This window comes from Drosophila hydei, unplaced genomic scaffold, assembly GCF_003285905.1.
Source record: "Drosophila hydei strain 15085-1641.00,03,60 unplaced genomic scaffold, DhydRS2 tig00008134-arrow-pilon, whole genome shotgun sequence".
NCBI classification, from domain to species: domain Eukaryota; kingdom Metazoa; phylum Arthropoda; class Insecta; order Diptera; family Drosophilidae; genus Drosophila; species Drosophila hydei.
In genome coordinates this window covers 1,407,638-1,421,727 of record NW_022045843.1, presented here as the reverse complement: position 1 = coordinate 1,421,727, position 14,090 = coordinate 1,407,638, and the positions used below count along the sequence as shown (strand labels likewise).

At 35.6% G+C, this 14,090-nt stretch overlaps 3 protein-coding genes across 4 annotated transcripts; 2 read left to right on the top strand and 1 right to left on the bottom strand.

The window, feature by feature from the left end:
• Positions 1-4: 4 nt before the first annotated feature.
• LOC111592519 (solute carrier family 25 member 35-like) lies at positions 5-1,864 on the bottom strand. 2 transcript variants are annotated; one of them, XM_030225451.1, is made up of 4 exons: positions 1,847-1,864; positions 1,192-1,632; positions 997-1,132; positions 5-820 (listed from the first exon to the last, which is right to left on the bottom strand). In XM_030225451.1, the coding sequence occupies exons 2-4, from the start codon at positions 1,437-1,439 to the stop codon at positions 269-271; spliced, it is 936 nt and encodes a 311-aa protein (XP_030081311.1). In that variant the 5' UTR covers positions 1,440-1,632; positions 1,847-1,864; the 3' UTR covers positions 5-268. The 2 variants fall into 2 exon arrangements, with proteins under 2 accessions (XP_030081311.1, XP_023160538.2); XM_023304770.2 differs by lacking the exon at positions 1,847-1,864 and adding an exon at positions 1,736-1,811.
• Positions 1,865-2,059: 195 nt separating this feature from the next.
• Positions 2,060-3,740, top strand: LOC111592516. Its single transcript, XM_023304762.2, has 2 exons — positions 2,060-3,131; positions 3,193-3,740. Exons 1-2 carry the CDS (start codon positions 2,256-2,258, stop codon positions 3,346-3,348), a joined length of 1,032 nt encoding a protein of 343 aa, XP_023160530.2. The 5' UTR covers positions 2,060-2,255; the 3' UTR covers positions 3,349-3,740.
• Positions 3,741-6,404: 2,664 nt separating this feature from the next.
• Positions 6,405-13,431, top strand: LOC111592521. The gene is made up of 3 exons (XM_023304774.2): positions 6,405-7,163; positions 11,113-11,283; positions 12,742-13,431. Exons 1-3 carry the CDS (start codon positions 7,070-7,072, stop codon positions 13,125-13,127), a joined length of 651 nt encoding a protein of 216 aa, XP_023160542.2. The 5' UTR covers positions 6,405-7,069; the 3' UTR covers positions 13,128-13,431.
• The last annotated feature ends 659 nt before the right edge of the window (positions 13,432-14,090 follow it).

Genomic DNA, 14,090 nt, shown 5'->3' with positions numbered 1-14,090 from the left:
TGCACAGTTACAGTTACTTACTAAAAGGATACTATTAGCTTACTGGGGCTAACGGTTTTTTAAATATTAATTTTTCTCACTTTTTTACTTCTTACAATATGAAAATAAGCATTAAGGCACAAATGTGGCATATAGATAGCCTTAGTTAGCAGGAGTTTGTAACAGGGAATGGAGGACTATCTCTTTGGCGATTCTTTTTTTTTTTTTTCAACAATTAACTAGCAAACAATTATATAAATTTGTACTTAACGTTACACAAAGATAAAGACTAGCACACTCGAGAAGAAGAAACATCTTTTAGTTTGTACTTTTCGCGTACAGCAATCAGCTCATCGAAGAACAGCAGCACTAAGGTGGAGTGTGGAGCGATACGCAGATAATTGGCCCAAAAGCCCTTATACATACCATAGATGCCCTCGGTGCGGAAGATCTTGACGAAACAATCCAACCAGCCATTATAGTAGAGGCCACGCCCCTGCGCATCAACGCCCTGATTATAGAGACGCGTACTAATTACATCGGGCGGAGTTATAGCCACGGACATAAGTGAACCGGCAATTAAGCCTGAGCAAAAGGAATTCAACGTTGGCTGCTGAACTAAATCGTATTCTATTAACAATGTTTTAGTCTTGCCAAATGTTGCAATCTGTGCACCAGAGCCAACGGCAGCTCTTGGCAAGGCAGACAAAGATCCACGCCAAAGCCCAACTATGCCGCTCTTGCCATAGATCTCCCTGAGAGCGCCGCTCATGGATTTGTGTGCATGCTGATGGCCAACAGCAATTTCCTTGGCTGCCTGCGATTGCAATTGTGTCTTGATCTACATTGTAAAAAGTATAGAAAGATTAGGTGCGAGTCTTATCTATGGCGGAATTCGTTACTTTGTTTGTCCAGACATTCAAATTAAGGCAACAATCAACGAGAACATAGATAAGTTTCGTCTTTATGTCTGTCTATATATGATCATGCCTTTATGTAATAGCCACGCGCTCTTACCATGAAAAATGGACTAGAAAAGTAGGAGCCCACAATGCCGCCCACTGCGCCCCACATTAGACCCAAACTAAAGGAAACTTCGCCATTTTTCTTATGCATCCACTTATTCTCCATGGCCTTTGTGTAAATGCTTAACCTATGGGGAAATTGACGAATATAAATTAAAGGCTCACAAATCAATGTCAATTCACTCACCTGAAGGAGTTGATTATGAACTGAAAGTAGAGCGCAGGTGCAAGACCCTTTTGCAGACCCATCAATCCATCATTTTTGGCTACTGCCACAAAGGCCTGCAGGACACCTTTGTACGGCTCCACGTAAGAGCCGCGTGCTGCGAGCTCGCCTTGCAGTTGGATGCGGGTTTTGATCACCTCGATCGGATTCGTAAAAAAGGTGGCGCCCACAGAGGCCAAGCCGCCCAGTACAAAGTCCGATGTGGCCATTAAATTAGTGTTTGCCTTTGCCTTGGCGTTGAGGTTGTTAGACTAGAAATAGCTCAGCAGGATTTTTCGTGAGACGTTTATCGTCCAGGCATGTTACGAGGCGATGACAACAACGGCTCAAAGCACGAGCATCCTCGGAGATTCTTTGTTATGATGTTGCGCAGATGTTGACGTCTTCAACAGTTGCCGGCGTCTAATTAGTAAGAAATAAATATATATAAATAATCTTTCCACACTTGTGTTGTGTGTGGTTAGTAATGTAATGTTAGAATCTGTGGCCATCCAAAAAACTTAACATTGTCTGTAATGGTATAAACGCGGTCTCGTTAATTTCTAGAAGACTGCTGTTACTTGCATTTAATATTGAATGTACAATAATAAATCTATTAAGCTAATGAAATAATTACTCAAATGTGAAATATTCTCAACTTCAACTAAATATTTCGAGTTGTATGTCGCAAAAACTAAATTAAACAGATTAATGTTATATATCGATATTCCTCTCATCATCGCCCACTTTGCTAATGCATTCCGTTGGAAATAATCGTCAACAACATTTGTAGGTCGATATATAATTCCACCGATAAGTCTATCAATGCAATAGCAGCATGTAGCCCTCGGTAGCCTTGGTAGTTTTTCAGCCCTGGCACGGATGCAAAACAATAAAAGTTTGGGGACTCTTTTAATAAAACGTTGCAAACAAACGAACGTGAATGTCTACTTTTATAATAAATAGAATATAGCAAACACGCAGGGCGTGTCGCACAAACTCATACATAGCACAAACGTACTCGTGCTGGACGTAATTTTAACAAAATGATTAAATGCTCAATATGGTCACTACTCAAATTAACACTTGCAATTGCGTTTTATGCACCAGATGCAATTGATTGTTACAAAATAGTTCGTCTGCAGGATAATTTGTGCTCGGACAAACTCATCTATACGTTGTCCAAGGCCTTCCGCGGCGATCCAACGTTACGGCTAACCGATGAGCACGACTCCGCTGCAATTATAACGCAAACTTGGAATATATCGCTGCCCAGTGGAGGGCATTCTGTTAATAAAATCAAATATGATTGCCAATTCCGTGTTCAGACCAATGAGCGTCCACCGCGTGGTATTTTCACTATTATCACGAAGCTAAAGCTACGTAGCGATCCGGTGACCAAGAAATGCATAGACTATATACAGTTAAGCAGTGGAAATCGCTCGCCCAGCGAACGGATTTGTAGTGACATATCAATCAATGGACCTGCAGGTCGTTTAATGTTCGATCAGCGAGATCGCGATGCTCATATTCATATTTTTATTAATCGCGATCGGCATATATTAGCGGAGCCACTTGAACTACACATGGTTCTGACGGCGCATTCCGAGTGCCAGTTTGCTGGCGATATTCTCTGCAATCCAAAGGATAAATACTCATGCATATCGCGTCATTTTGTGCAAGACAATATAACGAATTGTATGTATCCTTGCCGGGATGAGGGTACCTGCTTTCACGATGCTATTCCGCTCGAGGAAATGGACACAACAAATGTGGCCCTATCAGCAATAACATCGCTCATCTTTACTATGGTGGGCGTCGGTTTTTGTGTGTGGATCTGTTGGAAGTATTGGAACTGCATTACAGTTCAGCAGCACGCCCACGAAGCATCCGCCGCACGCTTCAATCAGCGACGTGCCCGGGTAATTAAAAATCAAGCATATATAAAATATATTTCTATAAAATAATACCTTTGCCTTTCAGTCCGATGTGCCCACCATTGAGTTGCCCTCTGCACCTTCCTACAATAGTGTGTTGGGCCACGATATGTCGCCAGTATCGCAGGGACGTCATCAACAGCAGCCGGCCACGCCCAAAGATCTGCCGCCTAGTTATGAATCACTGTTCCCCGATAGATAAGGGCTGTCCAAAATGCATTAAGCTGATTGCTCCCGTTTTTGTGCCAGGCAGATAAGAATCAAAAGTTGTTGGCGCCAAACTACACACACGAACTCACATTTATTGCAGAACAATTGTTGTAACAGTTCCATTCCTAAATAGGTATTTGTACAATTACATTAAAAGTAATTGTAATTAATTACACATCATAGGCAATTAGCAGAGATAAATGCAATGTATATATGCACATTTGTTCTAGTAATAGGTCTGATTTTATGTTGTCTATATTCAATTAGAATTAGCCACGAATAAGATCTTGGGTAAATGTGTTCAAGCAAGCTAAACTAATCAAGTACAACCAACTACGGCAACTCAATTTATAATTATTAGATTCCCCTGTTTTAGTTTTATTTTTATTTGTAAAATTTAAATGTATATAAGAATGTTTTTATGTATAATAATAGTTTCATGTTCAGTTTTTTTTAAATATCAAATTCTGTAGTGCACTCCGCGAATTCAACCAATCTCTTATATAACTCGAACACTAATGAAATCTCAATCAATTAGTAATGAAATTCTATTAACTGTAAGGTAAACTACAAACTAAAATAGTTAGCGAAAATTTGGAGATTCCATTGAACGAATTGTAACATAAGTATTAATCAATGATATTCAATCTATACGATATAAATGTATATCTATATATGTATGTCTGAAATAGCTGCAATGGTATATACAAGAGATTAGCGGCATTACATCTAGTTGTACCTGTATCATATACACATAAATGTTTACCTATATACACACGCTTTTAAGCAAATGTAAGCAAAAGACAAAGAGTACCACATTAGAGAAAATACATCAATTATGTTATTGCAGGCCTTGGTCGTCAATTGTTTAAACAAATGTGTAAGCGAAATTGTATTATTTAAGGAACAGTATTTACTCAAAATATGTAACCGATTAAGAATAAACACTAACGGTCAATTTAAAGCATTCACAGAAACACACTCACAAATACGTACTAACTATAAATAAAACAACTAAATGTTTGAAACTGAAAGCGTATTCCTGATGGCTCAATGTGGGAGGGGAGGAAACCATGCTTATGCAAAAAAATATATATATGTATTTACTGTAATACTTATTTAACAACTGGTTGCTGCTGGTTTCATCACCTGGTGACACAGAGCGAGAAACCGAATGACTCAGCCACGTGCTGCCCAAACAAAAAACAACTACGGCCAAAAACGAGTTGTAATCAGTCAAGAGTGGCTTACAAATTGTTTTTAATGTGCTTGTGAATTCGGTTAATTGTGTTTGTCGAAAGCATTTCTTTTTTATTTTTAATAATATTTAGTCGTATTTACTGGCAATCACACTTCTAATCTTAATACTAATACCTATTGTTATATTTTTATACTTATACTTATACTTATACTTATACTTATACTTATACTTATACTTATACTCGTTTAGCAGCCTTGCTTTCAGTGCAGCCTGTTCCACACGCAGCTCAGCAGTTTAAAAAACATAAAAATATTGTGTTATAAGTCAAGACTTGAGAGTTTGCAAACAACACTTGAACTTCTTTAACTACTGTAGCGCTTAGCAACTATCCAATGGTTAATTGGCACAAGCCATTTATAATAAACTCTCAAATGTATTTAATGGCAATGACAAACAAATGTTAATGCCGAAAACTAGACATTGGCATTGACAGAGTTCAACGTCAGGTAGCAGTTGAAGTGAATCAATTATGAAAAGCCTCAAGCAAATCAATCAAATTTGTTTAATTTCAAGACATTCGAAGTGTGGATAATTTGTAATAGACCAACTGAAGTCAATGCACGACCCTTTAACGTAACGGTCAAGTTGAGGGCTAGCTGGGAACTACCTCAATCTGAGCTTTGGCAATTGGTATATATTTTAACTAATTATTGCCTGATTAAATCAGTAATCAGATCATTGTTAAAATTTTTTTTTGCTTTATCTGGAAGAAGTCGCTGCCGAGATAACGTATCGTAACATATATGGCAGTACAATTCCGTCTCGGCTAGAACGCAATTACTGGCCGACTCTAATTAAGCTATGTCCACATTGAGAATCAAATCGTTCGCGGCAGAGTAATATGAAGTACAAGCAGAAACCCGTTTCCAAGCCATAAATGCGATATATCTAATGACAGACGGCAGAGACTTGATTGTTTCTAACTGACGACAGAAGCGTGAAAATTTACAAAACTCACGATATGTTCTTTACGCTGAAGAGTATATCTAATATATGATCGAATCTGTTGGCAGAGAATGAATGAAGGCTTTTAGTTTATTCATATAAGATTTTTAGTATTATGTGTTCAAACACATTTTATATTTTTGTTTATATGTGATAGAAAATAATTTCGTTGCGGCTACACTTAAATTGCTTTGTCTTTTAACAGATTTGTAGCTGGTTTTCCACACTTTAATTTATAATATCTATTTATATTTTGATTACTTATTTAAAAATTGTGTTAAGCTCAAGGAAATAAAAATAAATATATATTATGTTATAAATATTAGATTTTAAACTCAATTATGTTTGACATTTACAAATTAATTTGTTGCTAACTGTAAGTTCACCTTTGGTAGGGAATTTAAGGTGCGCAGCTTTTAGTTCAGATACTTTATTTATTTCTGGTTAGTTTTACAATATACCAATTAGCATGTCTGGCGTTTCAATAAGATTGCGAATATGCTCAAGGGCCACGCCCACAAAGCTGGCCAAATGCGGCTGAATTCGCATCGTAATGCAATTTTATTTTTAAGCAAAATTCAAGAAATTGTGCGAATAAACGACAAAAGCGACAAGAGTAATGTAAACGTGGGTATATATATGCTTCAAACGGGGTATATGTGTATGTAGGGTGGCATATATAATTATAAATTACATGAATATGCGTGTGTGAAGTGTAGTAGCGAGCGCTGAGCATTCGACAATTGCTTTGCAGTTGTCTTTTGGCTTTGCCGGCTGTGACAGTTGCTGCAGCAGCAGCAGCAGCAGTTGTTGTTGTTGTTGGCTCGATCAGTGGCTGCAATTAGCCAAGTTACGCTAAGTAAAATCAGCTACAAAAAAATATATACGCAAATTGTTGAAATTACTTTTTTTGCACAGAAAAATAGAAACAAGTTAAAGCTCCGCGATCGAGCCGCAACCGGTTGCTTTTGTGTTGGTGTGATTCATGTGCCGTACAGAGGGGCGTTAAGTGTGCGTGTGCGTCTGCATGTGCGTGTGTGTGCATAGGCGTGGGGAGCGGGGAGTACCCATACTAGCTGGAGCCAGTCGACTGCCAACGACAGCGAGCTGCGCTCAGTCGACAACAGAAACCAGAACCAGAAAGATCAATTCGCGGGGTCTCTGCGAGCGCGTCGAGTGCCACTGAACTTGGATGAATGTTGAGAAATCGAAACTGTTACTGGATGCTAATACCTATGTAAATTGTGCGCGTGTTGAAATTCAAATTCAAATTTAAACTTAAATTCAAATTCAATTGAAAGTAAACGATTTATTCAACATCGATATAAACAATTGTTATTATTGATTGTGCAGTCAATTGTCGAGAGATATTTATTTATTTGCGAAAGCAAACGCGGAAACGTTAGTTTATTTTACAAGCCAAATAGAAGCAGAAAAATATCGCAAAAGTCAAATACTATTTGTGTAAAACATAAATAAACATTTGTGTCCGAGCACTGCTAAATATATGAATTTATATATGCATCAAGCTTACTTCAGCTCATATACAACAAAAACGATGACAGCTGCGAGAGGGCCGACAATGCTGCTATTAATTGCACGTAAGTTTAAAAAGTCATAAAATAAATTTATTTATCAAAAGTGCAATAAATATAAGTTGATGCTGAAAGTTATTAACTATTAAACTAAAATAGTCCAACATATATTTAATGCATTTGCATTGAGCTGTGGGTTGCCAATGAAAGGTAATGTGGAATGGGTCCATAATTGATGTCGAAGCTTTGCAGAAGCTTGCAAAGCTGGGCAAATGCTCTCTTATACTATACTAGATACACTATTTAAGAGCTATAAGCAATCCATAGTAGTGTACATATACTAACAATTTCTATAGATTTTAGTAAGTGAAAAACATATTTTCTGTATTAAATATTAAATGATAAATTATATTATAAAATATATTTATAGACTTTAAAATAGGAGACAAATTAATGTTAAAAATATTATAAAGTTTTATGAAAAATATAATATAAATATTTAAAAGAATAAATAATCATTAAAAAAAGTTAGTAAAATATTTAAATTTAAAAATATATATCTATATATATAATATATATCTAGATAAATATTTGCTTTTTAAATTTAAATATTTTCGCAATTTTTATATATTTATATTTATATTATATATTTGTATTACTTTTAGTTTTATTATTTTTTCCACTAAAAATTATTTTTTTAAAAGTTTATTTCGTCTATTATTGTAATCTATAATTATATTTAATACTGAAAAGTATATCTACGATAATTTCTTTAAAATATCTCTTAAGACTTATATTGTTTTTTATAATTATTATATATTTATTGTTAGTACATTAAAAACTTAAAGAGCTTTAAGAGATCTAAAGAGAAGTTTTTTTTATATAAATGTCTGTAGATTGTACTTGAGGCATAAAGCGTCTGTCCATAGTTGCGCTACCCGTGCGAATTATTTCGCATTAAATTTTAATTAGAGATTAAGGATAAGCTCAGATACATGCATGTGAATTATGTGCCATACTTTGTATTATATTTGTTATTGCTATTGTTATAATTTGTAATTACTATTTAAATGAAATGCGAACAATGAATGATATTGTTAATGCAGTTTGAACTTGACTTAAATTATTCATATAGAGAATATGCATGGGAAGTTTCCGTAACAGTTCGCAGCACTAAAAAAAGGTTTCACAACAGCAATCAGAAAAACACTTTTATCTGCGCTGAATGAAGTGATATGGACAGCTTCGACGGCTGTCAAAATAATATACAAATTAGCTGCTAGAATACATTAAGAACGTGTTAACGTTGTGTGGCAGGCGCCTGTTATAAAATTATATTTAAGGGCTTAACACCGATATGATGAAATTTGTGAATGGATTGATAAGCGAATTTTGCCTAGTTAAGAGAGTTTGGCTTATATGACTGCTGTAATCAAAGCCTAACTGTTTTATAACCAATTAAGAGTGAAACGCGCGTCTGTTTCATTGGTTGTAGAGCCGACAGCATCTTATATACACATATTTGGTATTGTCACAGCTTATCGGAGCCATAAACAACGCTAATGATGCTTATATTCGTTAGATAAAGCACAAGCTTCCCGAACATGTGATCCACGGTGCACACGACAACAAAATAATTTAATTAAAATCAGGTCTTCAGTTTCAGTCCAACAAGTTCAATTCAATTATCTGACACAGTTCGTCATTGAGGCAGCTCTCGCTCGATCTCTCTCTTTCTATATATATATATATATATATATATGTATATATATTTATGTAGATCAGTTGGAACGGTTAACCGTTTGGCGCTGCTGCTAATGGCTCAGCAGTTTATGCTAATTTTCGCACAATTCTGTTTGGCCTGTCAACAAGGCATTGGACTCGACGTGTAATCAGCTCAAATGCTAAATTACTCTCACAAATGAGCACCCCCACGCGCTCCTCCTCGATACTGAACGACTCGCATACTTATTATATCATATCAAGTATACGGCACGTGACCGCCTTTATATACACATTATATTTATAATACTCAAGTTTTAAAGATTCAGTAAATGGCAATTCGGGTCCACTGACCTATCAGAGTGAAAGGCCCTTGCCACGTGTAGACTTTTGAAATTTCTGCTGCCACATGTGGCAAGAATTTGCACAGCTGATCTGGCGCTCGTATATTTGCGCATATTTGCAAGTTGACAAAATTGCCGTCTGGCAAATAGTTCTCATTAGACAATAGCAATTTGCTTGTTCAGCTTTTAAATTGGGTATTCGCTTTTATATAGCCAGACACTGGGCATATGGCACTTGGCTTCGCAACTTGTCTTATCAGCTCTGGCATTTTGCATTCTATTCTTAGAGCTGGGCGCAGTTTAATGAGTTTATGATATGGCTGATTGTTTTGCTTTTTTTTCTGCAGCAAGACAAATTACTTGACGTTCATCGATCTTTACAATCGGGTTGTAGGCAGTTTATAATTAGATTTTCTATAAACATTGTTATCTGTAGTAATATAATTAGTTATTAATATAACTCGACTTATTAATATTTTATATATAATCATTATCAGGATTGCTTAGTTGACGTAATCATTATCATCACTTTCATTCATTATCATTATTATTATTATTGCTAATATTTAAGGCTAAGACAATATTACACCCATGCTTAGGTTTCAATTAACTCGTCTAATGAATTTGCTCATTTTTACCAAGAATTAAAACCTGATTTTTCCCTTTAATCGCTTTGCACGAATCAACTTGAATTCGCAGTAATAAATGTCTCTTAAATTGTGGTATCGAATATTAGTATGTTTAAATCTAGAATGCCCTACTAGCAGTTACCTCGTAATTATTTAAATCATTTATATATAATGAATAAAATTATATGAGTTGGATGGTATTCTTCAATACATAAGACTAGTTTGCTTCGTCAAAAGTCACATGTATATAAACATACCCCTGGCAAGCTGTGAGTGTGACTATATTCAAGTTTTTCCCACTGGTTTGTGATAAACTTATGTGTCATCGAAGCTAAGTTTTCGAGTATCGGGCAGATGGAGACTTTGCTTTGAGATTGCTCACTAGACAATGGGGCGTATGAATAATTTGATTTTAGTCGAATTTCTTGACAAACTTTTGTTTGGTAAATGAGTAATATACACATGTTGGACAGCTGGTGCTGCTGCTGTTGCTACTCAATGGTGAGCCTACGACAATAATTTCTGTGTATGCCACAATAGCAGCAAGCTGCCATTGTGAAATTGATAAAAGCGCAAAATGTGAAGCTATCAAATGTCAAGGCAATTGAAGTTGTGCCGTGTGCTCTTTCCTAAAGATAACTGTATGACGCTCTATAATTTTATATAGACAAGACACGCCGCTGACAGACGTCGAGTGATAGATGGTGAAATGTTCAATCGAATGTTCCGGCAGCATAATTTTAAATGCAAACAATAATGAAAAACAAAGCCATAAACGAGCGTGTAAACAATCAACAATAATTGTTTTTGTTTTTTATTTCTGTTTAATGTAAGTTTATGATACTTTTGTACCTGAAGTCGAGTACTATTTATACGACAGGTGCTAAATCGTCGGGCCTAGCAGACTAAACGACGCCAACCTACTGCAGGTCTTATCAGTAATCCACTAGAGAATTAGCGTGCTCGTCCATTTTAGTTAAGTCTCTATTAACGGGGCCAGAATTGATTGCCTAATTACGCTTCATTATGCTTTTATTTTAGTTCATAAATTCAAAATGCGCCCAATTATGCGCTATAAATAGAAATCAAAACAACCTTTATCGGTTGTCAAGTGTTTTTTTGGTTTTATAAACCCGAACGTAAATATATAAGTAGTATATATAAAACAAGCCATGCCCATTGATAGCGTATCTGTGCGATCGGGGATTGTAAAATATTATCAATGTATTGGGATTTGCTGTCTGTTGGGTGCGTGGTCTGTTGGACTGTAATCAACAATAGCAATTTGTAGTATAACAATTCTTCTTGTTACCATTTCAGTATTCAGTGTCTATGCGAGCGGGACACACGGGCAGTCCTACCTGTTAACCTTGGAGAACGTACTAGCGCGACAACTGCCATACAATATAACGAGCGTGAACGGCACCAGCGAAACTGATCTGTTTGCCGAGCAAGTGGATAATAACACAAGAATATTTGTCTATAAAAATAGTAAGTAAATTGATCTCAAAAGATAAGCAAAAGATGTTAAATAGAGATAACACAGATCTAACATGAACAGGAACTACTATTTGCAATAGCTGATCTAAAGCGATCTAAATATGAAATCAAAATTTTAGCAAATTTCTAATTTTAGTACAAAATTTAAGCTTTTATAGACCAAGTTGCCAAGCTCTTTAATTGTCGCTGCTGTACCATAAATAACTAGCAAATTATCATATATGTATAATTAATGTTTTTAATTGATTTCAAATGCTCTCCTCTGAGCTAGAACCATATAGATACATTAAATAATGTATATGAACGTTTCCCCGTTATTACCAATTTGCAATCACAAGTTACAACTTAATAACGAGTCGCGACAAACAGGTTTATGATAGAACAAAAAAATCCGTTCAGCTTTTGAGTCCAGGTGGACCCACGACTACCGCCCATATCAAATGGTTTGTTTTAATGCATTAACTTAGTTTTGCGTCAACAAGTTTGTGACACATAATCAAGTTTTTTTTGCTTGGAAACGAACGTCAGCATGATAAAGCCAGCTGATGGATATCTATTCGGTCTATGGAACATGAAGTGTAATAACTAATAATAATAATGATATAATTAACAGTTAACTGCAGTGGTTTTTCCGAATTCTAATTTTTCAAAGAATGTTCACCATTTTATTTAATATAAATATCTATATATAATGAAATAGATACGCACAACTCAGCTGTCAATAATCCTGACCTAGTTTTTCGTTTCGGCCAGGCCTCCTTCTGCTTGTGAGATATATGTTGAACAGTATTATATATTAAAGTGACTTTAAATGGTTCTTCAAATGATATTACAAATATTTACATTTTGTTTTTTTTTTATACTGAATTTTTACTTTTTATATAAATATTAATATCTAAATGATTAATATTGAATAGGGATTTTTTCATGGCACTTTATTTGAACTGTTCGTCGCTAAAATTTAGCAAAAATAATTTTTTAAGTAGAAAGCAATAGGGGAAGAACAAGCTGCAAAGCATAAATAACCTGAGATTCATATTATCTACACATATTTGCGAAATTTAAACTTTTGGCTTTTTCCAATATAACTAGATTCGTCTAATAAAATATTTGAATAATATTAAAAGCTCGCCAAACTTTTAGTATAAGCTCGCAAATTATATATGCACATATTTGGAAATTTATGAATTTTGGAATGTGGCAAACTGAGCGACTCGAATTAGACTTGTGTTTGTATTTAATATAACTTGGCTTATCATGCGCCAAGTAGATCTCTTTTTATATTCATTGTACTTTGCTACGTGAGCTAAAAATAAATCTGAGTGGTCGTTTTCTTGTATACTTGGAACTTGTTATTCTACTTATAAGAATTTGTTAGATTATTAAATGTGATATTAACTTATTCCAGTTGATATTTAACTACAAATTCCTTTATCTTGCTCTTTGCAGTCGTAGACTCCGACAACGAACTATCTCAGACGGCTATGGATGTGATTACCATTGTTTGGTATGTGGCTACATTTCTGGCTTTGGGTGCTTTCTTTATGCTGATGGCTTGTTCGGATCGCAGATGCCGCGATATGCGTAGCCGGCAGCCAAATGCCACGACCAATGAGGCACAACGTGCCCCGCCCACACCGTCACCATCATACAGCGAGTTTGCACCGCCCAGCTATGATACAGTTATCAAAATGCAGCATGCGGCCAAGACAAGCATCTTCGTCATACCATTCAACAGCGAGAATAAGGCCAATGATGAGTTGAATGTGACGCCAGTATGCGCTGCACCCGCCAGTATCTATACAATTGACGAACGACCCAAGGCACAGCAATGATAAGGCCTTTCGCTTTTAGCCCGCATTGGGGCTGTATAATTAACTGCTCTGTGATATTTATCTGGTGCCCATTCAAAATGCCCTCGTTTTGGGTAAAAGCAAGCAAAACGACGTGGCCAATTTGTTAGTGCAGCGCAAACTATGTATTATAATAACTATGTTGTATTGTAGCAAAACTTTAGCATTAAGTGATTTATATTTAACTGTTTAAGAAGACTGAACGACAGAATATCCGTACATATTTTGCAGTAGTCCATTGATTATGATGTTTTAGCTTAGGTAACCTAATAAATTTAAAAATTGTCATGATGCATTCTTAATAACTTTTGACTTTGGAAGAACATGGAATTGCTCACAGATTTCGCAAGAAAATGATTCATATTGAAAAGTTTAAGGAGAAACGAATTTTTAAGCGGTTTGCCAAGCAGTGCCATTTGAAGCTTTATACAAGCAGAGCATAACATGCCAAGCAGTTCAGCGTACATGGAATGTGTAAAGCAGTTAATAAAGGTTTGCATTCGTAAATCTAGCAAGCAGTTGTTGCCGTGAAACAACTTTAGCTAAGACACACACCAACATAGTCTTTTGCCTCCCACTACAAAAGAAATTCTTATGTTTAAATGCTATCTAGTTTGATTTTAATATTTACACTTATTTAAATAAAAACGTTTTGTTTTGCTATATGCATAGCAGCTCTACTAATAACCCATATATATCCATTCGTCACCTTGACACAAATTGAATTAAATATGAACAGTTTAAGTAGATCATCTCAAGCTTCACAGCTGTTCAAGTTGTATTAAGCAATTGTATTTCCCCTTCATTATTTTATTATTTTCTCGATGATAACGTCAATAAATGTCAATAAGCTGTTCTCTATTTGTTTTTCTCGCAAAACGAAACGTGTTGAGCATTGAAAGTAAAATACTATCAGTGGCGATGATGACTAAAGTCGGGGATTTT